Source organism: Schistocerca cancellata, chromosome 1 (assembly GCF_023864275.1).
Source record: "Schistocerca cancellata isolate TAMUIC-IGC-003103 chromosome 1, iqSchCanc2.1, whole genome shotgun sequence".
NCBI classification, from domain to species: Eukaryota; Metazoa; Arthropoda; class Insecta; order Orthoptera; family Acrididae; genus Schistocerca; species Schistocerca cancellata.
In genome coordinates, this window is record NC_064626.1 from 705,447,970 (window position 1) to 705,474,429 (window position 26,460).

General features: G+C 42.4%; 1 protein-coding gene across 1 annotated transcript in view; it reads left to right on the plus strand.

The window, feature by feature from the left end:
- Nucleotides 1-15,345: 15,345 nt before the first annotated feature.
- The window catches only part of LOC126096161 (odorant receptor Or2-like), a 128,633-nt gene continuing 117,518 nt past the window's right edge, over nt 15,346-26,460 (plus strand). The window contains exon 1 of the mRNA XM_049910586.1: nt 15,346-15,435. Within this exon, the coding sequence (XP_049766543.1) occupies nt 15,384-15,435 (52 nt within the window). The 5' untranslated portion in view covers nt 15,346-15,383. The remainder of the gene's footprint in view (nt 15,436-26,460) is intronic.

Here is a 26,460-nt window from a genome sequence, read left to right on the forward strand (position 1 = left end):
GTCACGTATTCAATTTCACGGACTTCCATTCTCCAGAAATCACAAGCACCGTGGACCGCAACGGACAAATGACCGCAGTAAATGGGTTGCTGAATGGCCCAATGTATTATTTTCCGACGAGACTGCTAGTAACCTCCCCTACCGCGGCAGCTGAACACGGGCTCGGCCCGGCGCCACCGTGTAGACGCACATTGATATCCTGTATTGCTGAGCAGCGAAAGGGGCGAACGCCGTGTGCGGTTCTTCGAGGTGAGACTGGACATAAGCAGGGCCAGTTCGAGAACAATTTTCCACGCAAGCGACTTATCATTTGCCCCCCCCCCCCCCCCTTTTCCATAGTAGACTTACACCTGTGTCACTTTTTGCTGCTAACTGTGATGCTGTATACAAATCTTGCACTGGGGCGTCCCTGACGCTCCTCTTAGCTTGGCTTCCCAAGTGGCCTCTACTAATTGTGATATGGTCTATACAGAAATCTTACAGTTGTGGCAACTCGGCGTCTCTCTCAGTTTGGAGCCCAAAGCGGCGACTTGTATCGCTTGAGTCTTAAACTGACCCTGACATAACATCCGATCTCCACTACAAGATATCCAGGGCACTCTAAAAAGCATCCACTGCATCAGGCAACTCCACAAGCCGTAATTGAACAGAACAATGCCTGGCCATATGTGAGGAGGATTGTACCAGTGATTTCCTGGCCCATACGTTTTCATGTCATTCATTGAACCTGTCTGGGTACAGTTGCCCGGTAACTACACTCCTGGAAATGGAAAAAAGAACACATTGACACCGGTGTGTCAGACCCACCATACTTGCTCCGGACACTGCGAGAGGGCTGTACAAGCAATGATCACATGCACGGCACAGCGGACACACCAGGAACCGCGGTGTTGGCCGTCGAATGGCGCTAGCTGCGCAGCATTTGTGCACCGCCGCCGTCAGTGTCAGCCAGTTTGCCGTGGCATACGGAGCTCCATCGCAGTCTTTAACACTGGTAGCATGCCGCGACAGCGTGGACGTGAACCGTATGTGCAGTTGACGGACTTTAAGCGAGGGCGTATAGTGGGCATGCGGGAGGCCGGGTGGACGTACCGCCGAATTGCTCAACACGTGGGGCGTGAGGTCTCCACAGTACATCGATGTTGTCGCCAGTGGTCGGCGGAAGGTGCACGTGCCCGTCGACCTGGGACCGGACCGCAGCGACGCACGGATGCACGCCAAGACCGTAGGATCCTACGCAGTGCCGTAGGGGACCGCACCGCCACTTCCCAGCAAATTAGGGACACTGTTGCTCCTGGGGTATCGGCGAGGACCATTCGCAACCGTCTCCATGAAGCTGGGCTACGGTCCCGCACACCGTTAGGCCGTCTTCCGCTCACGCCCCAACATCGTGCAGCCCGCCTCCAGTGGTGTCGCGACAGGCGTGAATGGAGGGACGAATGGAGACGTGTCGTCTTCAGCGATGAGAGTCGCTTCTGCCTTGGTGCCAATGATGGTCGTATGCGTGTTTGGCGCCGTGCAGGTGAGCGCCACAATCAGGACTGCATACGACCGAGGCACACAGGGCCAACACCCGGCATCATGGTGTGGGGAGCGATCTCCTACACTGGCCGTACACCACTGGTGATCGTCGAGGGGACACTGAATAGTGCACGGTACATCCAAACCGTCATCGAACCCATCGTTCTACCATTCCTAGACCGGCAAGGGAACTTGCTGTTCCAACAGGACAATGCACGTCCGCATGTATCCCGTGCTACCCAACGTGCTCTAGAAGGTGTAAGTCAACTACCCTGGCCAGCAAGATCTCCGGATCTGTCCCCCATTGAGCATGTTTGGGACTGGATGAAGCGTCGTCTCACGCGGTCTGCACGTCCAGCACGAACGCTGGTCCAACTGAGGCGCCAGGTGGAAATGGCATGGCAAGCCGTTCCACAGGACTACATCCAGCATCTCTACGATCGTCTCCATGGGAGAATAGCAGCCTGCATTGCTGCGAAAGGTGGATATACACTGTACTAGTGCCGACATTGTGCATGCTCTGTTGCCTGTGTCTATGTGCCTGTGGTTCTGTCAGTGTGATCATGTGATGTATCTGACCCCAGGAATGTGTCAATAAAGTTTACCCTTCCTGGGACAATGAATTCACGGTGTTCTTATTTCAATTTCCAGGAGTGTATTTCCTCGCAGTTCTCTAGCAATCAGTGTTTTCGCTTTGTGGACATACATATCAATAATGTGTAGGAAAGTTCCCGAAGAACACATCCAGGCGTTCTTTGATTCCATGCTATACGTTTAGGTATTCTGACTACTGTGTGGGTGCGTAGCGTAGCGCTATACGTCGCTCGTGTAGAAATCGCACGGTAGCTAGTAGCTGGTGAGCAACGGCTCCGTCGTGACTTGTTCCTTCATCTTAGTCAGCTGTTGGCTAGTAGCTGCACGTCTGGCCAAGACGTGTCAGTATTGTCCAGGTAACTACAACGATGAGCCAAAATATTATGACCACTGCCCTCAATGAGGCTGCACGCTGCTGGTGGCTCTGAGGGCATGTGACGACGTAAAAGAGGTAGACGAGCGGAGCAGAGACAGTGGGAAATCATCTAGCGACGACAAGTATCGCAAATGAGGAAATCCGCCGACTTAAGCGACTTTGACAAAAGCCAGATTATTGTGGCCCAGTGCCTGGCAGCGAGCTTCTCGGAAACGGTAAAGCTGGTCGTCCGTACGGGTGCTACTGTCATGAACATTTATGGAAAGTGGTTGATGAATGCAGAAACCAGAAGTTGGACGCTTTTGCCTCATCACAGAACATAGGGATTGGAGGCTTGTCCGCTCTCTAAAGCAGGAGAGGCGGCGATCTGTGGCAGATCTGATGTCAGAGTACAGTGCTGACGCATGCACACGTGTTTTGGAGAACACCATTCAGTATTGAACAGCAGAGGACTCCTACGTGTTCCCCCGTAGACCTAACAACATCGTCAATTATGGTTACTGTGGGCGTGGGATCATCGAGATTGGGCGGCGGATCAATAGAATCGTGTCGCCTGGTCATATTAATGCTGTTTATTGTTGAACCAGGTCGAGGGGTGTGTCCAGATACGCCGTCATCCAGGCGAACGGCTGCACGAAACACGCACCACGTCACCGACACCGGCCGGTGATGGCAGCATTATGGTATGAGGGACATCCACATGGGCTTCGATGGGACCTGTGATAGTAACTGAAAGCGCCAGGGCAGCTGTGGACTGCGTGGACGTTATTACAGACGCCTTGTCTCTTTTATGCTCGATATTTTTCCCGACGGCGATGGCTTCTTTTAGCAGGATAACTGTCGTGTCAAAAGACCAGAATCTACTATGGTGGTTTGAGTAGCAGGACAGTGAATTCACATTGATATCTTGGCCACCAAATTCACCTGCTCTGGACCTGACTGAATACGTCTGGGTCACAATTGGGCATCAGTTCCGGACAGACAAACCACCGGACTGTAGTTTTTGTGAATTGTGTGATCTTGGCGTAGACATCTGACGCCGCATACCTTCGGAAACCCACTAATGACTTGTCGAATCCATGTCATGCGGAATCACTACCTAAGATAGTCCAACACGTTACTAAGCAGGGGGTCATAGTGTTCTGGCCCATGAGCGTGTAACCTGAAACAATGAGAAAATATTAGTTTGTTTATGTCTCTCCCTGCTACAGATTTTTACGAAAATATTGTAAGATTATCCATAATTTCGTCATGCTTACATTATTCCAATATTTTCTAAGCATAGATGGTATGTTAAGAAGTATTAAACATGATAAGCGTATTCAGTCAGACGTCGTACAACTGTATTAGACGACTAAAATCTTGATGCAAGATCCACTATTTCATAGTCATATATCTTGACTTCTAAAACAGAAATATGACGAGATCATAAAAACCCTGAAATATGTGAAGATACAAAAATTAAAAAAAGGAACAGGGAAATACTCTTCAAAAAAAGACCATTAGGTACAACAAAAAATAACGTCAGCCACACAATATGTCACATCTTGCTGTAAACTGTACTCATACAAAAAAATTAGAGTTTCCGCGGAAACAGGTACGACCAACAACAAGAAAACGATATGATGCACAATATTACAACACGCAAAAGTTAGAATCTCCATGGAAAAAGAGAAATATTGTTCAAAAGCACGAACTCGTCACATGTTTCCATCATGTTTCAAAATCTGTGGAAGTAAGATAACAAGTCACTCCCCATTTCTTCTAAAGTTAATGTAACGCATTAGTTGCTGTGTTGCCACGGAACAAATCGTTTGTGCGTATCTGGAAGAACTGAAAAGCGTGAGTGAACACATGTGTTGATATTACAGTGACCTACACAGGCATGTGTAACAGAAAACCAGTTACAAAAAAGACTTTTTTGTCGGCTGACTGCTGGCTGTTGTAGAAACAGATAAAATGACCATGGGACAGGAAGAGATATTAAGCGACATTCAATTTACGATATTTAAAATTGTGAAGCAGCTGTTAAATACAGATCTGATGCAATACGAAGCACTATAGTATTTAAAAATATAAAGGTTATGTTACAGTTGCTGCCGGCTGCGGTGGCCGAGCGGCTCTAGGCGCTTCAGTCCGGAGCCGCGTAACTGCTACGGTCGCAGGTTCGAATCCTGCCTCGGGCATGGATGTGTGTGGTGTCCTTAGGTTGGTTAGGTTTAATTAGTTCTAAGTTCTAGGGAACTGATGACCTCAGATGTTAAGTCCCATAGTGCTCAGAGCCATTTTTACAGTTGCTGTTATTTAGGTTCTCATACGTACATAAAAGAAAATTTGACAGTAAACTGGGGCGCGGTTAAGCTGTGTGGCTGGCCGAGGTGGCCGAGCGGTTCTAGGCGCTACAGTCTGGAACCGCGCGACCGCTGCGATCGCAGGTTCGGATCCTGTCTCGGGCATGGATGTGTGTGATGTCCTTAGGTTAGTTAGGTTTAAGTAGTTCTAAGTTCTAGAGGACTGATGACCTCAGAAGTTAAGTCCCATAGTGCTCAGAGGCATTTTTTAAGCTGTGTGTATGACTTGAAACTAACTTTCAAGCAGAATTACGTGAGATCGAACATCTTTTTTCAGCGGCAAACATTATAGGGTAGAAAAAGGCGTAAAATGATGTCTCTTTGTAAGTCGTCTAAAATCATCAGTAATAACAAAAAAGGCGTTCTATGCGATACGTCTGAATATAGCATTTGAAAAACCATTAAAATATCTAGAATACAGTAATACATTTTAAAATAGCAATAAAATGGCTACGATTATATTCAGCAGTAACGATGCAATAGAACCTTTTGCATGAAGTGATGTGTTTAGAATCTTCTGCAAACACTGTGAAAGATTATGGTCATTCCGGCAGAGCTGTGAGAATTGGGACTTCCGGACACGAGATGAACTAGAGATTACAGATAAATTGTTCAATCTTTGCTGAGAAAGTTTTAAGATAAAACTATCCGTGCTATATAAAATGTGACTTCCTTCATACAAGTAAGAAAGGTAGGAAGAAGATACTATTGAAAATATTATAAATCAACGGGCATTTGACACGGGATGCTCGCTTAACCTTACACTAAAAAGCGTGGTATCCTTTTTTATTGACTCTTAAAATTTCTTTTATGCATAGGTGGAAAAGCTAGATAGTAAAAACACATACATTCTTCATATTTTAAAATGTAACGATTTATATGTATGAATTCTGTATGAAAGATCAATTTCATCATTGGAAATGTCGCACCTTTTGTCTGCCCAACGGTTGCTTTATTCGCCGTTTGGACAGTCCGCTGCAACCTGAATATAAGAAAACTAATACCGATTAGTGAATAAAGAGAAATTACTGCAGAATGCAAACAAAAGTTTCTTTATTTGTTTATTACTATCATGCTCTGACAAGCACCGACAAAGAAACAAAACAATATTGGAAACTACATCTTTCCAAGATAAATATAGAATATGAAGTTTCCATTTGAGGGTGTTGTTGCAGCGTATGTGGAACCTAGTGTGACTCCCATGCGGGCATGTAAGGACCGTCACGTAGCCACGGAGTTAGTGTGGCATTCGTAATTATAAGTGTGCGTCTGTCAAGTGCGGGAACGTGAACTGCGGCGACGTTATTACCAAATGTGTCCAAACAGGACCAATGTGCCGTTACTCTATACTCAGCTGCCGGAAGACGAACACAAGTTGACATCCATCGCAGAATGAATAATGGGTTTGGCGCAGCAAGTCTGTCGAAAATCAATGTTGTGGAATGGTGCGGCAAGGGTGCTGCTGCTTCGTAATAACGTATGTCCCATATCTCATATGTCACTAACGCAGAAGGTACGCCAACTCAAAAAAATGTCTCTGAGCACTATGGGACTTAACTTCTGAGGTCATCAGTCCCCTAGAACTTAGAACTACATAAACCTAACTAACCTAAGGACATCACACACATCCATGCTCGAGGCAGGATTCGAACCTGCGACCATAGCGGTCGCGCGGTTCCAGACTGTAGCGCCTAGAACCGCTCGGCCACCCCGCCCGGCTACGCCAACTCAACAGGGAGACACGCGTGGTGATAAGTTCCTATGGGACCAAACTGTTGAGGTCATTGGTCCATAGGGTTACACAGCACTTACTCTAACTTAAACTAACGTACGCTAAGGACAACACACACGCAAATGCCCGACCGAGGACTCGAACCTCCGATGGGGGGAGCCGCGCGAACCGTGACAAGGCGCCTTACACCACGCTGCTAACGCTCGCGGCCGGAGACACATAAGCATGTGCCTATAACACTGATCTCTCTCTCTCTCTCTCTCATGCAATTACCACGGCTTTGGTACCATAGAAAAGGCCTTGAACGGTCAACAATTACTGTCGGACGAGGATGTGCAGTTACGGACTTCTTCACGCAGTAGGAGACTGGCGTTTCACCAAACGGGTAGTTTTCAGTCTGGTGCGTCGGTGGGATGACTACCTCAATGATCACGACGATTTTTCCTAATTTGCATACTGATTCTGGACTGTACGGCCCTCGATCGGAAATTTTTTGATCGCCCCTTTTAACAACAACTACGTCCTGAACTGTTTTTAGCGAAATACGTCTTGAGTGTAATGCCACATATTGAAAGGTGGCTACACTGAGCCACAGCGCCAGAGATCGCGCCAGAGAGTTTTGTTCCGCTGCCTCCACTGGCAGTGATTCTTGAGAAGCGGTGGTAGGCGGTTCTTGTTCAGATGTAGTGGAGAGTTGTTGAGATATGGTAGTAGTGAGTGTTTGTTCCATGTTTTATGCAGCTATTTGATGGGAGAGATAGCAGATGTTATTCTAATGGAGAGATTGTAATGATCAGAGTGCATTTCGTCAATATATATGAAGGTAACAAAACACTATTTTCTTTTTATTATTTTTGTGTCTCAAATAGTGCATCATTACAGGTTCAGTCAACAAAGCATCTGGCTTGTGTTCTTGTATTAGAGTGTAATTCTGGTTTTCTTGCGTTATTATAGTATTTCTAATTTTCTTTTATCACGTCAGTATAAATGGTATTTAAAAATTCTTGTCTTGTTGAAGAAGAACCGTGCCAGATGTACGTTGAGTCACACTCCCACACACAGAACAATTACACTTGTGCTTTGGTTTCGTAGGTTTTATAGTTGCTGGGGACTTAATTAATTAATTGTGTTAACAGAAAATTTTCATTTCATTCTTTGTTGTTGTTCTAAGCAGTCAGATTGCGTACTAAAACTAGTCAGGGCCAGCCGTTTACGAGACTTGCGTAATCGGACTAACAGCTACTAAAATATTTGCATATTTTTATTTAAATTAAGCCCCCATGCACGTGGCGACCGCTGCTTCGGATCGTCCCTTGGAATTCTTCTGATTGCAAAAATAGTAGACAGTAGTATTGTTGTAGTAATTTGTAGTTTAGTAATTGTAGTCTATTTTGCATGTGTAGATTTGGTAATCGGCATTCTTCTAATGGTATTTTTCAAAATTTTTAATTTGTTGTCTTGTCTACGGGTTTGACAATTTAGTGCAATTATTTCAATTGTTCGTTAATCGTGTTTGAGGGAAACATTTCATGTAAATGGTATTGTTGGAGATAAGGAGTCATTGTGTATAATTTTCGTACAGTGACGAGTTTTTTATATTTTGTAAATGATTACGCGATCGATGAAAAAGGCAAAAATGATGGATAGTCAGAATGACGAAATTGTTGACATGGCGAACTCGCCAACACAGGAGAACAATATGTTAAATAATGAAGTGGAAAACAATGTAATAAGTCGGGAAAATAGTCCGGAACCATTTCAAAATTTTTTTCAATCAGAAAATTCACAGATTACGTGGTTAACGACAGAAGAAATGGAGCAGTTAATGAGTGCAATATTAGATTTGGGATCAGAGTTAAGATCTGAATTTAAAAAAATGGGATCTGAATTGAGAGCAGTGATAAGAGGGTTTGGCTCACAAATAGGAACAAGTAAAACCGAGATGGAAACAATGGAAACACAGTTAGGCTCACGAACAGGGACATGTTTTAAAAACATGAAAGATGAATCAAAGAAAGAAATTAGAGAAGAAGTACAACCGATTTTGAATGCTCACAATAATAGTTTAATTTCAGCAGGAATTAGACAAGAGGAACAGGACAGGGAACAGGAAGAAAAAGATCGCGTGATAATACAAAAATTTTTAGAATTAAATTTACAACGTGCACACGATAAGGAAGAAATAATTGAAGGAATCGAGGAATCTGTACCAAATGACAGAATAAATAACATAACGCAACAGTGTGAACAGTTAACTACTAAATGTGACAATACCGAAACCCGAGTCGCGACACTTACGGAAGACGTAAATAAACAGAAAGAACAAATTGGTGACTTATCGGAAAGAGTGGAGGAAATTTCAGATAATACAGTGAACTTGGGAAAATCTGAATTTGGTCGTTCTCAGGTGAAATTTCTCGGTCACATTATTTCTACAGAAGGTATTCTTCCTGATCCAGAAAAATTAGACGCTATTCGTAATTATGCTGTTCCTACCATAAAACGTGAGGTTCGTAGTTTCCTTGGTGTCTGTAATTTTCTTAGACGACGTGTTAGATTGAACAATTTGTCCACACCTCGTTTTTGCGATCTATCTGGAAGGTTCTTTTTAAACGAAAATCGGTCGACAACTCTGTTTGGTTAGTTTGTATTCCTGATGAGTGGGTTAATAAGCTGATTTGGTATACGCATTTGAGTTATGCACACTTTGGTCCCAGAAAATGCTTTCATAAATTACGGGAAAATTGCTACTTCAGTAATATGGAAAAACGTATTCGATCTGTTCTTGCCAAATGCAAATTATGTCAAAAGGCTAAGCCGCCAACAATTTCTCACAGAGCACCATTGTTTCCTATCATTCCAGCGAAATTAAAGGACATGGCTGCAGTTGATTTGTTCGGTCCAGTGGTTCGTTCTACTAATGGTTTTGCGTACATTTTAGTAGCAGTAGAGCTGACATCAAAATATGTGTGTTTTACACCGTTACGCAAAGCAACAGCTTGTTCAGTATCTAATGCTTTCATTAACCATTTTCTTAAAGAAGTGGGTCATGTTGATAAGGTTATATCAGATAATGGATCACAGTTTCGTTCTAAAATTTGGCTTCGTACTCTACGGCGTCGTAAAATTAAACCAATTTTCATTTCACTTTTTCACCCTCAATCTAACGCTTCAGAGAGATGGATGAAGGAAATCAATAAATTGTGTCGTCTTTATTGTCATCAGAATCACAGAACTTGGGATCAGTATCTTCATATTTTTCAAAACATTCTGAATGAACTTCCTAATGACTCAACTTCTTTACCGCCTATACTGATATTAAAAAACAAAGCACCGACAAATCGCATATCTGAAATCGTTCCTTTTCCGCCTACACGGAAACTGCGGCATTCTGAAGTTGTCAACCTGGCTCTACGAAATATTGCATCTGCGGCTGCTAGAAGAGAGAAATCAGCTAAGCGTCCTGGTCGTTTAAAAATCTTGTCAGTTGGTCAGAAGGTGTTAATTAAGTCTCATCGTTTGTCTCACAAAGGAAAGGGATTGTGTCGCAAATTTTTTCTGCTTTATAACGGTCCATATAGAATTCGCAAAATTATTCATGATAACACTGTTGAAGTAGAAACCCTTAAATCACGACGCTCTAAAGGAATACATCATATATCTAACGTTAAAATTTTTGTGGAATGATATACTTTTGAAAAATTTTTTGTAGAATGACATACTTGTGAGAAACTAACAGCTACATGTAAACACGCAGAGAGTACAAGGATACTGCGCTGTTTTGGCGGCGGCATATACTCAAAGCAACAGTCAAGTCTGCACGCCGCACAGGGCAGTCGTTGACTGCAAACAATTGCTTCCTACGTCACGCGCCTACAGCTGATCGAGCGCTCAGTGCGAATGCACTGACAGCCGTAAAGAAATACACAGTTTAATTCTCCGATTAAAATCAGTATAAAGCTATAGTGACTTGATGAATTATGTTATTAACATTCAGTATTTTTCAGGATACGATTCTATAAAATATTTAAGAACTTCAGGTAAATTCTGTGCGTGTCCGACGTTAAGACGACTTGCTATCGAGAAATTTTCAGGAAGAATGTAATTTCCAAGAAGAAACTAATAAACTAAAAAAAAAGGTAACTGTTAATTGAGTTCATTTTTCAGGTAACATATTTCCACTTAGGTACGTACTTTAGACGTAATTTGCTGCTCGCAATTACGTGATTCATACTTTGTGCTAATTTCATGTTCTATGAATTTACTTGTGAAGCGACGTGCTTGCGTACGTTAACTGATTTTGACAATGATTATTAATGAACTGGGTTGTAACTTGTGTATATTATGCATCGCTTGGCTGCACTGCTTTTTCACTGATGTCATATTTTTTTATTATGTGCCTGCTGTGCTTATTTATTTAAATTATAATTGTCACCTGATTAATTGTGCTGATGTGGTTAGGTATGTAAGTTATACTTTGTGATTTATCTGCTTGCGCCTTCATGTTTACTTATTATGATTACATATGAACATTTATTTGCTTATGCTGATATGATGCTAATGACCTGTTTGCTGCTATGTGTATGGATTGCATATTTATACATTTCTGTTTGTTGTCATAACTACTCTTTAATTTGGTGTATAGAAATGCTGATATACTGTGTACAAACATAGACTTTAGGTCACACTATTGTATTAATTATAGATTGTTCGCTTGGCAGAGCCTCGTTGTAAGAATTGTGCTGCATCCACTTGTTGACATTCTGTTCTCTACTGGTATATTTACTCGCTATTGCTTGTTTTGCTTACGCTCAGTGCCTTATATTTTTAAGATAGGAAAATGAACTACTATAATTCGACGAACGACATTAGTACAAGAAACTTCATAGAAGTCACATGAGCTGAGGTTTTATGGAAGCTGTATAAATTTATGCTAATAGGAAGGAAGCTAACGACGTGACATACCAAAACTAGGTTTAGACCATTGACAGTTATTACACTGCATTTTTCGTGAGCAATTGAAATAGTAAGTGACACTTGACACAAAAAATACTCCACATGTTTGCTTCTGCCATGATTCTTGAAGTGGTGTACACACTGTGAAATATTAGGATCATTCACACTCCGTAATCGTACTTAATTACTGAGAGTTATTCGAACTAAGTATGTTAGAGGTCATGTATGCATTTCTTTTGTTTATAATTCATAATGAGTAGAAGATTTTGGTCAGATGGATTACACAGAGGTTGTGTGTTGACATTGTGTCTTCGGATTGTATGGGATGATGAGGTTTGCATTAGGATTTTATCTGTACTTGTTCGAGGAGACTGACTAGAGGAAAGAGTGGTTATGGAAGTGAAATGATATTGGCAATAAGGTTTATATGTATCGACGTATTGAAGAGGTATTATTGAGGTATTGAGATTATATGAAGTTGATGATTATTGGAGTTTTTGTGGACAAGAGGTAAGGTAAATGCTATTAATGATAAGGTTTATATGTATCGACGTAAGAGGTATTATTGAAGTATTGAGATTATGTGATGCTAATGATTATTGGAGTTTTGGTGGATAAGAGGTAAAGTAAGTGAGGTGCATATTTTTTTTGTTGGTCTATATGGAACAAGGAGGATGAAGATAGCAGACTAGAACACTAAAGTGGAAGGAAGATTGTCTACACACACTTTGTTAAATCACTAAGCAGTATGTACTTTTTTTTTTGGAGAGAGGAAGTATTTGCATATCTTGGCTCACTGACAGTTGTTCAGCAACCGTACATTTTTATTTGGCTTGGCAAACATTGGTCTTGACATGATGACTATGACGTTGACTAACTATTATTGACTGTTATACATTGCTGCCACTACTACTTGATATACATGTCGAACATCAAACCTTTGACAGAATTGCATTTACACAGCTAACACTATTCAATCACACAGTAGTACTTAATGTGGATGAAAGATGAGTGAGTGTGTTTTGTGTGTTTTCCTTTCCTAATCCTACCCACCTATCTCCTAAATATTATTTTATTTGTTTGTAGTGGCTTGCACTGACACCCATAAATATTATAGGTTTACTGATATTTGAGTATTTGTAATAGTAATATGACAATTATCTGATATCATTTGTGTGTTTATTAGAATTTGTATGTTTAGTGTAAGAGCATTGTAAAAGCATTTGTATGTGTATTGAAACTATTGTTCATGCTTGAACTGTCTGATCAGTGATAGTAAATATTATGGACTGTTACTTGTACTTTTTATACATGATTGGTGCCAATAGGACATGTTTACTTTCTGCTTATAAACTCTGATGAACAGTGTGATTAGTGATAGTGAATATTATGGACTGCTGTATGCACCTACTCAACAATGCTGGGTGCCACTGATGGACTGCTTCTACTGAAATGATGTCACCTGATGGTGTCTGCACCTACTCAACATTGCTGGGTGCCACTGATGGACTGCTTCTCCTGAAATGATGTCACCTGATGGTGTCTGCACCTGTTCCACAATGCTGGGTGCCACTGATGAACTGCTTCTGCTGAAATGATGTCACCTGATGGTGTCTGCACCAGTTCCACAATGCTGGGTGCCACTGATGAACTGCTTCTGCTGAAATGATGACACCTGTTGGAGTCTGCACCTGTTCCACAATGCTGGGTGCCACTGATGGACTGCTTCTACTGAAATGAAGTCACCTGTTGGAGTCTGCACCTGTTTCACAATGCTGGGTGCCACTGACGGACTGCTTCTACTGAAATGATGTCACCTGATGGTGTCTGCACCTACTCAACATTGCTGGGTGCCACTGATGGACTGCTTCTACTGAGATGATGTCACTTGTTGCGGTAGCACCTGTTCAACATTGCTGGGTGCTACTGCTGGAACTGTCAACTACTTGTTGTGAAAGCATTTTATGTGAATATTTGTATAAACTGATTTTTTGTGTATTACTGTTTGTGAAAAGTTATGAGACTCTTACCTGCACATATTCGTCATTGCTGACGCTATCGATTGAATTGTTTAACCACATGATATTTGTGTAAACTATTATGTAAAGTCATATGTATGAAAGAATTTGTATTCCTTACTGTATTTTATATATTAGGCTATTGTAAGGTCAGTGCAAAGCCAAAATTTTATCTAGTTATATGATATTTACGTATTAATATTATCTTTTATTTTTGTCTGTATTTTTTTTTTTGACGAATTTGGTGGTATTTTCACCACCAATGCTGGCAAAAATACCATCAAATTCTAGCCCGTGGAGGAAGGGCATATGAAAGGTGGCTACACTGGCCACAGCGCCAGAGATCGCGCCAGAGAGTTTTGTTCCGCTGCCTCCACTGGCAGTGATTCTTGAGAAGCGGTGGTAGGCGGTTCTTGTTCAGATGTAGTGGAGAGTTGTTGAGATATGGTAGTAGTGAGTGTTTGTTCCATGTTTTATGCAGCTATTTGATGGGAGAGATAGCAGATGTTATTCTAATGGAGAGATTGTAATGATCAGAGTGCATTTCGTCAATATATATGAAGGTAACAAAACACTATTTTCTTTTTATTATTTCTGTGTCTCAAATAGTGCATCATTACAGGTTCAGTCAACAAAGCATCTGGCTTGTGTTCTTGTATTAGAGTGTAATTCTGGTTTTCTTGCGTTATTATAGTATTTCTAATTTTCTTTTATCACGTCAGTATAAATGGTATTTAAAAATTCTTGTCTTGTTGAAGAAGAACCGTGCCAGATGTACGTTGAGTCACACTCCCACACACAGAACAATTACACTTGTGCTTTGGTTTCGTAGGTTTTATAGTTGCTGGGGACTTAATTAATTAATTGTGTTAACAGAAAATTTTCATTTCATTCTTTGTTGTTGTTCTAAGCAGTCAGATTGCGTACTAAAACTAGTCAGGGCCAGCCGTTTACGAGACTTGCGTAATCGGACTAACAGCTACTAAAATATTTGCATATTTTTATTTAAATTAAGCCCCCATGCAATATTTATTCAAATATAAAATACATGTGCTACTGCAGGAGTGTGATGGTGGTACGTTTCCCGTTCCGAGTAGTGCAGAAGCACTACAAATCAGAAGGAATACATTGTGTCCGTAAATGGATCACGCTATCTGATGCCAGTGCACTAGATTCATTTATTATAAATTACAAACAGTATTTCCTCTCAAGTACTTGCTGAAGGGTTTATTAAGTTTTTTGCAGTGTCAGTGAGTGACTGGAGGTAATTTTCAGGGAGAGAAATCAATGATAATATTTTATCTTCAGAAGGAAACGGCTATTTCCGAGGATCAAACTTATGAGCAGCAAACAGAAAAATATGACCAGACTTCCTGTATGTAGTTAAATAACTGATAGCGAAGAACGTTCGCCACAGAGTGAAAGGAATTAATCCTCAGCAATAGATCCCGTGGAGCGACGAACAGGTGCGAAAATGTCCACGTTAATTAGAGAAGACAGGGAAGCTGCGATCGCAGACAGAGTTATTAGGTCTCTTTCTGGACGGCTAAAGAGAATTACTTATTTTGTGAGAAAGAGGCTGCGGACATTTCCGTTGCTGCAAAAAGGTTTCGGAAACAACAGATGTTGCCCAAGAACGCGCTGTAGTCTGTCAAAGCCTCATTAACAAAATTAGCTGCTCGCGAGAGGGAATCGGTGCGGCTCTCTTGCAACGTTTCTCCCGCTTATGATTTAAGCAGAGCAAATACGGCTGTAAGAGAATATAGCAGCAACAGTTCGAGCAACATTAAACTATACCACTGCAGCTCCAGTCAGCGGGAGTGACATCTCTCGAAATGGCGGTTCTGGAAACCTTCGCCAGACAGCGACTTGGGGCAACGAGAGAACGTAAGGTTTCTACGAGATGTAACATATGTTCTAATTCACTGATACCGTCGTAATAATAACTCCTTCACGATTAAGAAGATGTTACATTAATCTAGAATATTTGTGTGTTTATTCCTTCATATGAAAACTATACGTTTCCTATAGCTAGTACAAGTACGAAATGAACGGGGATCTCGAGAAAATCGAAAATCAGCTGCTGTCTACGAAAGAAATCTGCGTATCATCCAGAGCTTGTCACTTGTTTCTCATGTAGTCTCACAAAAATAGTGCGAAACTACCATATTTTATTTGTAATTGAGCTCAAAAACCACAATAGTTCTGATAGTCTCTCACAATAGAGACCAGGGAAAGAAATCTAGTTTTCTTACTTTCTGTTACATTGGTCCGTTGTAAGACAGTTACAGGTAAAACATTTCTCAATAGAAGGTATACTAATATGTTTCGAGTAGCGATCCGGCTAAAATTAAAACAAAAAGACTTTAGTAGTTACAATTCTTGGTTTGTAAAAAAAAAAATTCTTGGGCATATCCGATATTTTTGTTACTACACGTTGACGGAAATCGGAAGAGCTACACCGTATGAACACCTTCAGCGGTCGCTACCAAACATATCCTTCAGTATTTTCATGCCTGTAGGATGTGTTGGTAACAGTTTCAACATTATGCTAGCGTATTTTCAGTGTAGAGAAAAGCTGTTCATATAGATCAGGGATGCACAGACAGCGGCAAGCGGGTTGCATGCGGCCCGCCATTGATCTTAAGGTGCTCCGCGTCTCACCGTTCTTTCTTGTAATTTTATTTTTTTACCCGCAGTACGGAATAACAACTTACATCAAGTCACGTTATTTTCGTATTTTATGCAGGCAATGTTTCTGTAGAAAGAAAGTATTGTCATGATATCTGTTAAATAAAATAAATATTTGTGAAACAAACGATGTAAACTAATTATTTTCACTCTTTTTGCGGCCGTTTCGTAGTTACAGTGAGGCTTTTGCGGCCCGCGGTACCAGCAAGTCTGTACACCCCTGATATACAGCATGATTCAGCGGCCCCTAACGATGTCGTTTTATGCAGCCTGCAGTGTTGCAACTGGCTTTAAAAACCACGAGCGAGGATTTTAGTATTCTCTTGCTCGCTTCGCGCAAACAATCCTACAGAAAAATGAACAGGACCTTTTTATCAGAAATTCCTGTAGTTATATTTTGCACCGGAATACGTTTTCACTGGAGGCCACGGTTTTCAAGTTATTCAAGAACAACGTACAAAAATGACCGTCAAACGAACGTCCACACCCACATTCATTCCTCACCAGTCAGAATTTTCAGTGTGTTGTTCGTGGCACCCTCCCCTGCCAATGTACCAAAATTTCCGAGTACACAAAATATTCTACCTTTTTCGGTCTCTTATTGACTGGGCTGTTACGCTGCTAGTATAATCGGCTATTTCATTAACATTATTAATTTAAACCTGTCCGTGAGGGTAATGAAAGAAAATCGACTTTTGCAAATGTTACGCTAAAACTAATTACGCTGAGATTTGATCCATCCTTAACCCTTAGAAGCACAGTAGTTCCATTTTGTTTTTGAAGGCCAGATATTACGTAGCGGGTTGCATAAAACGACATCGATAGGGCCAGATGAAGAACGGTATGAGTATATGATGGCTGTTAGGTGCGTCTAACAATACTGGAACTTTCCAGGTCTCTATCGCAACACAGTTTTCCCATGGGATGCGCTTATGCAGCTTTGCCATCTTTCGGACTTGAATCATTGGCGTCAAGGCCTGGAAGTATCACACCGGCAGATGGAACAGAAGTTGGTTGTTGTGCCGTGACTACAGTCTAGCGGAGACGAGACGCACTCGGAACAACAGTGTGCCAAGGAGGATTACAGATCGAAAAGACCGTAGAATTGTTCAGCTGCCTCTGACGAACAGGTGGATGATAACAGTGGAAGTCCGGACAGAGGATCTGATTACTGAAAGCTGCGTTGACATTTAGAGTCACCATACATCGTTTGCTCCTGACACCATATCAGAGGCGTGTTATATAGTTAAAGTCAGAATCAGCTGGGACACTGAGTAACATTTGTAGTGTTTTGTGATGAATCTTGCTTTTGTTTGTGACCGTAAGATTGATAGCAACTTGTCTGTAAACGAACTTGTGAAAGGTCAAAGAAAGCACCTATTCTCTAGACCCATACGTCTCTGTCTCCTAGAATCATGACGTGGGGAGCTATTAAATATGACAACAAGACTGATTATTAAAGGGTGACTGAATTCCGGGATGATGTTACAAACATTTAGGGATGATGGAGAAAGGTAAATGTATCACTCTGTGGTAATAAATCCTGATCAGGAAACGACGAGTCCAAAATTATATGCGAAAATCCTTATGATAACTCTGACATCATCAACAATATCCCTATATATTTTTCCTGAAGCATAACAAGCCACGATCTTCTACCAGATCCGACAACTAGCGGTGATATACCCACATAAATGTACGACGTGCGATTAGTTGCAGTGTTCGGAAATCATAGGTCGAAGCATTAGTGACAATGGAAGTTTTGGTCAGATCTGGAGGCGCACTAAGGTATATTTCAGGTTCAGCATGGACCAAAATAAGAAAAAAATGTCTAGTAAACTTGGGCTCTAAAATGCATACATTAAGAGTTCCAAATACGTGTTCATCTTCGCTACTGTGAAACACAACTCTTCTTCTGAATAAGTGCCCATAGTATGAAACATGGATTGGATAAAGTTCTAAGTGCCCGTAGTTCTTAAGGTATGAATTTTAGAGCTTATATTTACTGGATTTTTTTTCTTTTTTTGGTCCACACTACCTCGTCTCCAAATATGGAAAGCAAAGAACTTGCAATAGAAGAGCGGGTCGTTGTGGCCGAGCGGTTCTAGGCGCTTCAGTCCGGAACCGCGCTGGTGCTACGGTGGCAGGTTCGAATCCTGCCTCGGGCATGGATGTATGTGATGTCCTTAGGTTAGTTAGGTTTAAGTAGTTAAAGTCTAGGGGACTGATGACCTCAGATGTTGAGTCCCATAGTGCTTAGAGCCATTTGAACCATTTGCAATAGAAGAAATGAGTTTCACAGCACTGAAGTTGAACAAGTGTTCATTGCTCTTAAGTTATGAATTTTAGAGCCCATGATTACAAGACTTTTTCTCTCTCTTTGGTCCATACTGTCACCTATGGAAGTTGCCTGCCCTACAATATTAGCTTCAACAATACCGGTACATGTATTCCACTGTCAGAGGTAAGAGGTATCGGAAAGATACCTCGTCGTCGAGTGTTAAATGCTAATCTTTCTCTTTTTCATTTTAGTCATTAGGATACCTTAGCACGCCTCCAGGTCTGACCAAAAGTTCCATTGTCACTGGTGTTTCGACCTATGATTTCCGAACACTGCAACTAATCGCACGGTGTTCATGTATGTGGGAATATCACCGCTATTTGTCGCATCTGGTAGAGGATCGTGGTTTATCATGCCACATTAAAAACATATGAATTGAATTGTGATCTCTGCTGTAAAACGCAAAAGATTTTAAGAGAGCATGGCCAATTGAGACAACATGAAATAATTGCATAACAGGATAGTTTCTGGAACATTTTATCTCTAACTAAAACATACCTGCAAGAGAAATAAATAATATCTTTCTCTCTCTATGACTCGAAACGTCTTGAGTGGATTTAATATCATCACGAAAGCCACTCAAAATAGGGCACACCCGTGGAGATGAGACCTCTTCCCAAACGGTCGCGCCTTCGAGTCTCAGCGACAGCAATTTCTTCTTTTTGATATAAAATAAATCATAAGTCAATTGCGTCAAATTTAAAAGGCAGCAAATGTAATAAAAACAATTGTGCTACGTTAGAAATATTGCTAGCTCCTCGAATCACAGTTCAGTTTCATGTCACACCAGATGGGCTACTCATACTTGCTGAGCCCAAGCCCAAGCCCCCGTTTCTCTTCTTTCTCCATCATTTCCTCCTCTCTTTGAAGATTTTAATGTGTTCGCCAACTTGCTACGTTACCATCTGGTTGCCGATATTAGCTCTATGGAAGAAAGTCAGATCAGAAAATGAGATAACAAAACTAGAAGATGAGTTTTGCTATTTGAGTGGTAAAATAGCTTACGATGACCAAAGTACAGAGGATATAAAATGTAGACTGCCAGTAGCAAGAAAAGCGTTTCTGAAGACAATAAATATAAATTTAAGTGTTTGGAAATCAATTCTGATGGCGTTTGACGGGAGTGTAGCCTTGTACGGACGTGAAACGCGGACGTTAAACAGTTCAGACGAGAGAACGGAAACTTTTGAAACGTGGTGCTACAAAAGAAAGCTCAAGATTAGATAGGTAGATCGCGTAACTGGCTGGGAGGTACTGAACAGAATGGTGGAGAAAAGAAATTGGGGCACACCTTCGCTAAAAGAAGAAATCGGTTTATAGGGCACATTTTAAGACATGTTAGGGAATTTAGGAAACAGTATGGTTATGGTGGATTAATTAAATACAGTAGCAGGACTTCTGGTCTGATCAGTACAAGATTAATGAAATACAGTTGCAGGACTTCTGGTCTGATCAGTACAAGATTATCAACATAAAATTAAATATGAGTAATGCAAGAGTAAGTCTGATATTGAATAAGAAAACAGGAATACGAGTAAGGTACTATGAACAGCACAATGAACGCATTATCACAACCAAGATAGATACAAAGGCAACAGCCATTACAGAAGTACAAGTTTATGAGCATACTACATTCACAGATGATGAAGGGACTGAAAGAATGAGTGATGTGATAAAAGAAATTACTCAGCTAGTAGGAAATTAAGGAGACGGGATCTGGATAAATTGAAATAACCAGGGACTGCTGAGGGTCTGAAATAGAACAATAGGCAATAATTGACTGAAACAGTGGAAATAAACATAGAAGAAGAATGGGTAGCACTGTAAGATGAAATAGTGAAGGCAGCAGAGGATCAAATAGGCAAAAAGATAAGTTCCCGTAGAAATCCTCGGATAACACACGACATATTGAATTCAAATGACGAAAGGATAAAATATGAAAATGCAGCAAATGAAGCAGGCAAAAGGAAATACAAAGGTCTAACAAGTGAAATAGGTAGAAAGTGCAAAGTGATGAAGCAGAGATATCTAAAGGGAAATAATAAAACTGTAGAACTATGTATGATCATGGGAAAGATAGATGCTGCCTTTAGGAAAATTAAGAGCAGTTTTGGAGAAAAGAGAAGCGCCTGTATGAATACCAACAGCTCAGATGGCAAAACAGTACTAAGCAAAACAGGGAAGGATGAAATGTTGAAGGAATATACTGAGACTATACACAAGGGAAGCTAATTTTAAGACAATACTGTAGAAAGGGAAGAGGAAGCAGATGAAGATGAGAAGGGACATATTATGCTGAGAGAAGAAATCGACAGATTACTGAAAGACTTAAGTCGAAACAGTTTCCTGAGGTAGGCAATATGCCCTCCGATTATTGAGATCTTGGGGAGAGCCAGTCTCTATATGCAGGCTATTTACCTTTAGACTTCAAGGATAATGTAATAATTCCTTTTCCACAGAAGGCATGTGCTGACAGAAGGATCAACACCCGGCTTAATGAACATAAGATCAGTTGTCTGGGAAACGTGGATAAATCAGCAGTAGCTGATCATGCACTAGGGCTAGGAAACCACCAAATTTGATTGTCTGATACTGCAGTTTTATCAAGATCCAATTATTCCTAATCTATAATGTACAGAGGTACCATAGAAATTCAAAAACCACAAATAGCGCTTTAACAGAAAAGAAGGACTGAAATGAGTCGAGTTGTAGTCCATAGTGATAAAGCAAACAGCACCTACTCAGCTGCAGGAAAGGCTCCATAATATACGCCTACGCGTCTCTGTCATCTTTTTCAGCAATCGGATTACGTTACGACCCAGTCGTCGTCTTTGTAGCCTCTGATGATTTCTTCAGTATTAGGAGGCGAAACGTTAGGCAAAGAAACATGCGGGTAGTGCCCATATAACTAAAATCACTAGTGATTCCAAGTTATTGTCGATGAGTTTTACGTGGGGCTTTATCAGTCCAGTAAATGCGAATACACCATATTTTCTTCCAACCCCAAAGTACTATAAGTAACTTCGTGAACTGGAGCATTGTCAAGCCAATAGGGAACATTTTATTCCAAACAGTTGCTACAATTTGGCAGGCATACTATCAACAACTTCCTTCTCTGAATACCAAAATATTTTGGGATGTGCCACTTACATAGGGAGACGTGTCCACAGCAGTACAATTAGAGAAATCAGAGCTTGTACGGACAGATTTAAGTGTCCATTTTGTCCCATGCTATTCGAGAGTGGAACCGAGAGAGATATTTTGAAAATGGCTTCTTACACCCTCTGTGAAACACGAGAACGTGGATCACCGTGTAATCAGAGTAATCGTGTAGATACCACGTTAAACAGTGACTGACAGTTACACGAGAGTTGACTGAAAAGTAATGCCTCTGCCTTCGTAACTCTTCAACAGTTGGCAGCATTGGTACGTGTCAGGTACTGGCTTGTTCCGTAGCCTCTTCTCTACAGCTCCAGTTGGCGGGAAGCCTTAGCATTGAACGGTTGTGTTGTTACAGGGTAAAGCATGGAACCCTGCGCCGACGATCGGTCAATGCGATAAGCAACGTGCAGTTATTGAACTCTTGACAGCAGAAGGTTTCAGCCCAAAGTAGATTCATCAGAGAATGAAAGCAGTTTATGATGATTGTGTTGATGAGAGTTCTGTGCGTCTTCATTCTCGTAACGCGAGAGGAGTTCCTGGCAAATTTCAAGTCTGTGCACTTTCAGTTCAGGAGTCAGCATCCATGGTACCCATCGTACACAGATCTACCGATAGCCGAGCAAAGCAATAATGTGACACACACGTTCTCGTGAAACGCCGATTGTGCTTACAATTTCTCTGTGAGTGATACGACGATCGGCCTGAATCAATATGTCAACATTTTGCTTGTGAAACTCGGTGGTTACTGTAACAGGACGTCCAACTCTTTGTTTGTCACGCAGGTCAGATGTTCCATCCTCAACATCTTTAAACTTAGTCGCCCAACGACGCACAGTGCTCACATCAACACAATCACCATAAACTGCTTTCATTCTCTGATGAATCTCCTGTGGGGTGACACCTTCTCCTGTCAAGAATTCAACGACTTCACGTTGCTGAAATCGCACTGACCGACCGTCTGCGCAGGGTTCCATACTTTACACTGTAACAACACAACCGCTCAACGATAAGGCTTCCCGCCAACTGGAGCTGTAGAGAAGAGGCTGTGGAACAAGCCAGTACCTGCCACATACCAATGTTGCCAACTGTTGAAAAGTTACGAAGGTGGAGGCATTACTTTTCAGTCAACACCTCGTACAATGGACTAAATGGGAGCTCCAGGGAGTTACAAACCACGAAGAAACGACGTCAAACACCGACATGTTCGAAGAATTTGTCCTTGCATCGAGTCGACACTAGCGCAAAATAAAAAAAAAAATTACATTACACAAATCAGTGCTGCATGAAGGTTATACACTCCTGGAAATGGAAAAAAGAACACATTGACACCGATGTGTCAGACCCACCATACTTGCTCCGGACACTGCGAGAGGGCTGTACAAGCAATGATCACACGCACGGCACAGCGGACACACCAGGAACCGCGGTGTTGGCCGTCGAATGGCGCTAGCTGCGCAGCATTTGTGCACCGCCGCCGTCAGTGTCAGCCAGTTTGCCGTGGCATACGGAGCTCCATCGCAGTCTTTAACACTGGTAGCATGCCGCGACAGCGTGGACGTGAAGCGTATGTGCAGTTGACGGACTTTGAGCGAGGGCGTATAGTGGGCATGCGGGAGGCCGGGTGGACGTACCGCCGAATTGCTCAACACGTGGGGCGTGAGGTCTCCACAGTACACCGATGTTGTCGCCAGTGGTCGGCGGAAGGTGCACGTGCCCGTCGACCTGGGACCGGACCGCAGCGACGCACGGATGCACGCCAAGACCGTAGGATCCTACGCAGTGCCGTAGGGGACCGCACCGCCACTTCCCAGCAAATTAGGGACACTGTTGCTCCTGGGGTATCGGCGAGGACCATTCGCAACCGTCTCCAGGAAGCTGGGCTACGGTCCCGCACACCGTTAGGCCGTCTTCCGCTCACGCTCCAACATCGTGCAGCCCGCCTCCAGTGGTGTCGCGACAGGCGTGAATGGAGGGACGAATGGAGACGTGTCGTCTTCAGCGATGAGAGTCGCTTCTGCCTTGGTGCCAATGATGGTCGTATGCGTGTCTGGCGCCGTGCAGGTGAGCGCCACAATCAGGACTGCATTCGACCGAGGCACACAGGGCCAACACCCGGCATCATGGTGTGGGGAGCGATCTCCTACACTGGCCGTACACCACTGGTGATCGTCGAGGGGACACTGAATAGTGCACGGTACATCCAAACCGTCATCGAACCCATCGTTCTACCATTCCTAGACCGGCAAGGGAACTTGCTGTTCCAACAGGACAATGCACGTCCGCATGTATCCCGTGCCACCCAACGTGCTCTAGAAGGTGTAAGTCAACTACCCTGGCCAGCAAGATCTCCGGATCTGTCCCCCATTGAACATGTTTGGGACTGGATGAAGCGTCGTCTCACGCGGTCTGCACGTCCAGCACGAACGCTGGTCCAACTGAGGCGCCAGGTGGAAATGGCATGGCAAGCCGTTCCACAGGACTACATCCAGCATCTCTACGATCGACTCCATGGGAGAATAGCAGCCTGCATTGCTGCGAAAGGTGGATATACACTGTACTAGTGCCGAAATTGTGCATGCTCTGTTGCCTGTGTCTATGTGCCTGTGGTTCCGTCAGTGTGATCATGTGATGTATCTGACCCCAGGAATGTGTCAATAAAGTTTCCCCTTCCTGGGACAATGAATTCACGGTGTTCTTATTTCAATTTCCAGGAGTGTATGTCGAATACTAATCTGCCGTTAGAAATATTAGCTCTATCTTTTTGTCGCTTGTTGAGGCTATACCATAACCACGAATCACTTAGAGCAACCACAAGGGTCCTGTCTGTAGCTGTTAAGATCTGCATCTACGTGCGTTCTAAGTAAATATCATTATAATTTCTGGTTTTCCTTGAATCACGCGCCATGACAATAATTACTGTTTGGTAGACTATAGTAATATAAACTTAATCTTATATTCAGGATTCCTATAGAAGAAGCACATTCGAGTAGGAGTTTGTACCTAGGTGCCTCACTGAAATAGTGTGTTTGCAACTTCCGTCACATCTCAAATCTACCACCGTCTGAGAGTCAAGTGTGGACACTTGTTATTCGTGCTCAAGGCTGTGTGTCAGGATATGTTTCACTGACGGGCTAAGACCTGCTGCTTGCTGCCCCCCTCCATACCCTATCGAAAAACAATGATCGATGGGCTTGAAATTATGTAAGCATTTCTCCCAGAGGGTATACGTTTATGTGATCTGTTGTTAGGCAATTTAATTTTTCAATAAATCTATAATATTATCTTGTAAATAAATAAACAATATAACAATCCCTGCTACATGTATCAATACAGACTTGATTTCCCCTGATATGAATCTGGTACGCTCTGATAACATTCTGGTATATGAGGAATGGCACTTTTTTTTTAAAGCACTCTGTTTTTCAGTTTCATACTATGCTACCAAATGTATGGAAGTCTACAGAGAGCACTGGGAGTGAAGTGTTAATATTTGTGTAGTCATATTGTTTTGTCCAAACCCTGCAGTCTGAATCATGACTTCAATAGTCGTACGCTACACTATGTGATCAGAAGTACCGGACACCTATTAGTAGACATTAATACGGTGTGTGTCCACCCTCAACCTTTATTACAGCTTCAACTCTGAGGAAGAAACTTTCAGCGAGATGTGTGAATGTTTGTGGAGGAAAGCCAGTCCATTCTTCCTCAAGAGCGAAAACCAAGAACGTAGTGATGTTGGACACCAGTGACAGGAGTGAATTCGACGTTCTAACTCAACCCAAAGATGTTCCATTCGGGCCGGCCGGTGTGGCCGAGCGGTTCTAGGCGCTTCAGTCTGGAACCTCGCGACCGTTACGGTCGCAAGTTCAAATCCTGCCTCGGGCATGGATGTGTGTGATGTCCTTGGGTTAGTTAGGTTTAAGTAGTTCTAAGTTCTAGGGGACTGATGACCTCAGATGTTAAGTCCCATAGTGCTCAGAGCCATTTGAACCATTTTGTTCCATTGGGTACAGATCGAGACTCTGGGCAGACAAGTTTATTTCAGGCATGTTATTGCCCACAAATCTCGCCACACAAATATCGCTTTATGACAGGGTGCTCATGCAAACAATCGTCGTCTCTAGAATGTTTCTCTACCGTACGCAGTACACTACACCGTAAACAGTGTCCACATCCTTCCCCATCTAAGCACAGAAAAGGGGCCACAACCTAACCACGAAAAACTCCCCCGTACCACAACACCACCCCTTCCATACTTCACATGATGCCATGTAATCTTGTCCAGGCATTCGCCAAACACAAACTATTCCATCCGATTGCCACAAGGTGCAGCGTGATTTATCACTTCAAAGCACTCGGTTTTAGTCGTCCACCATCCAGTGGCGTCGCGTCTCTCTTTAGACGACCTCGGGCGCCACTTAGCAATGACTACAGAAATGTGTGGCTTATGAGGAGCTACTCGACCATTGTATCCCACTCTTTTTAGCTCCCTACACACACGGTCACTGAGCTAGCTGAACTGTTGATAGCACTCTGGAACTCAAGAGTGATTCCTTCAGCTGATTTAGTAGCGGTTGTTCCTTCGAGTTTGTACGTCACAATCATGTCAACAACGGTCGACTTGTGCAGCTTCAGGTGGGTTGTAATGTCTCTGATGTATTTGTTACTCACAAAATGTATTCGCATCATGAGCTGTATAATGTAATGATGACAATGAA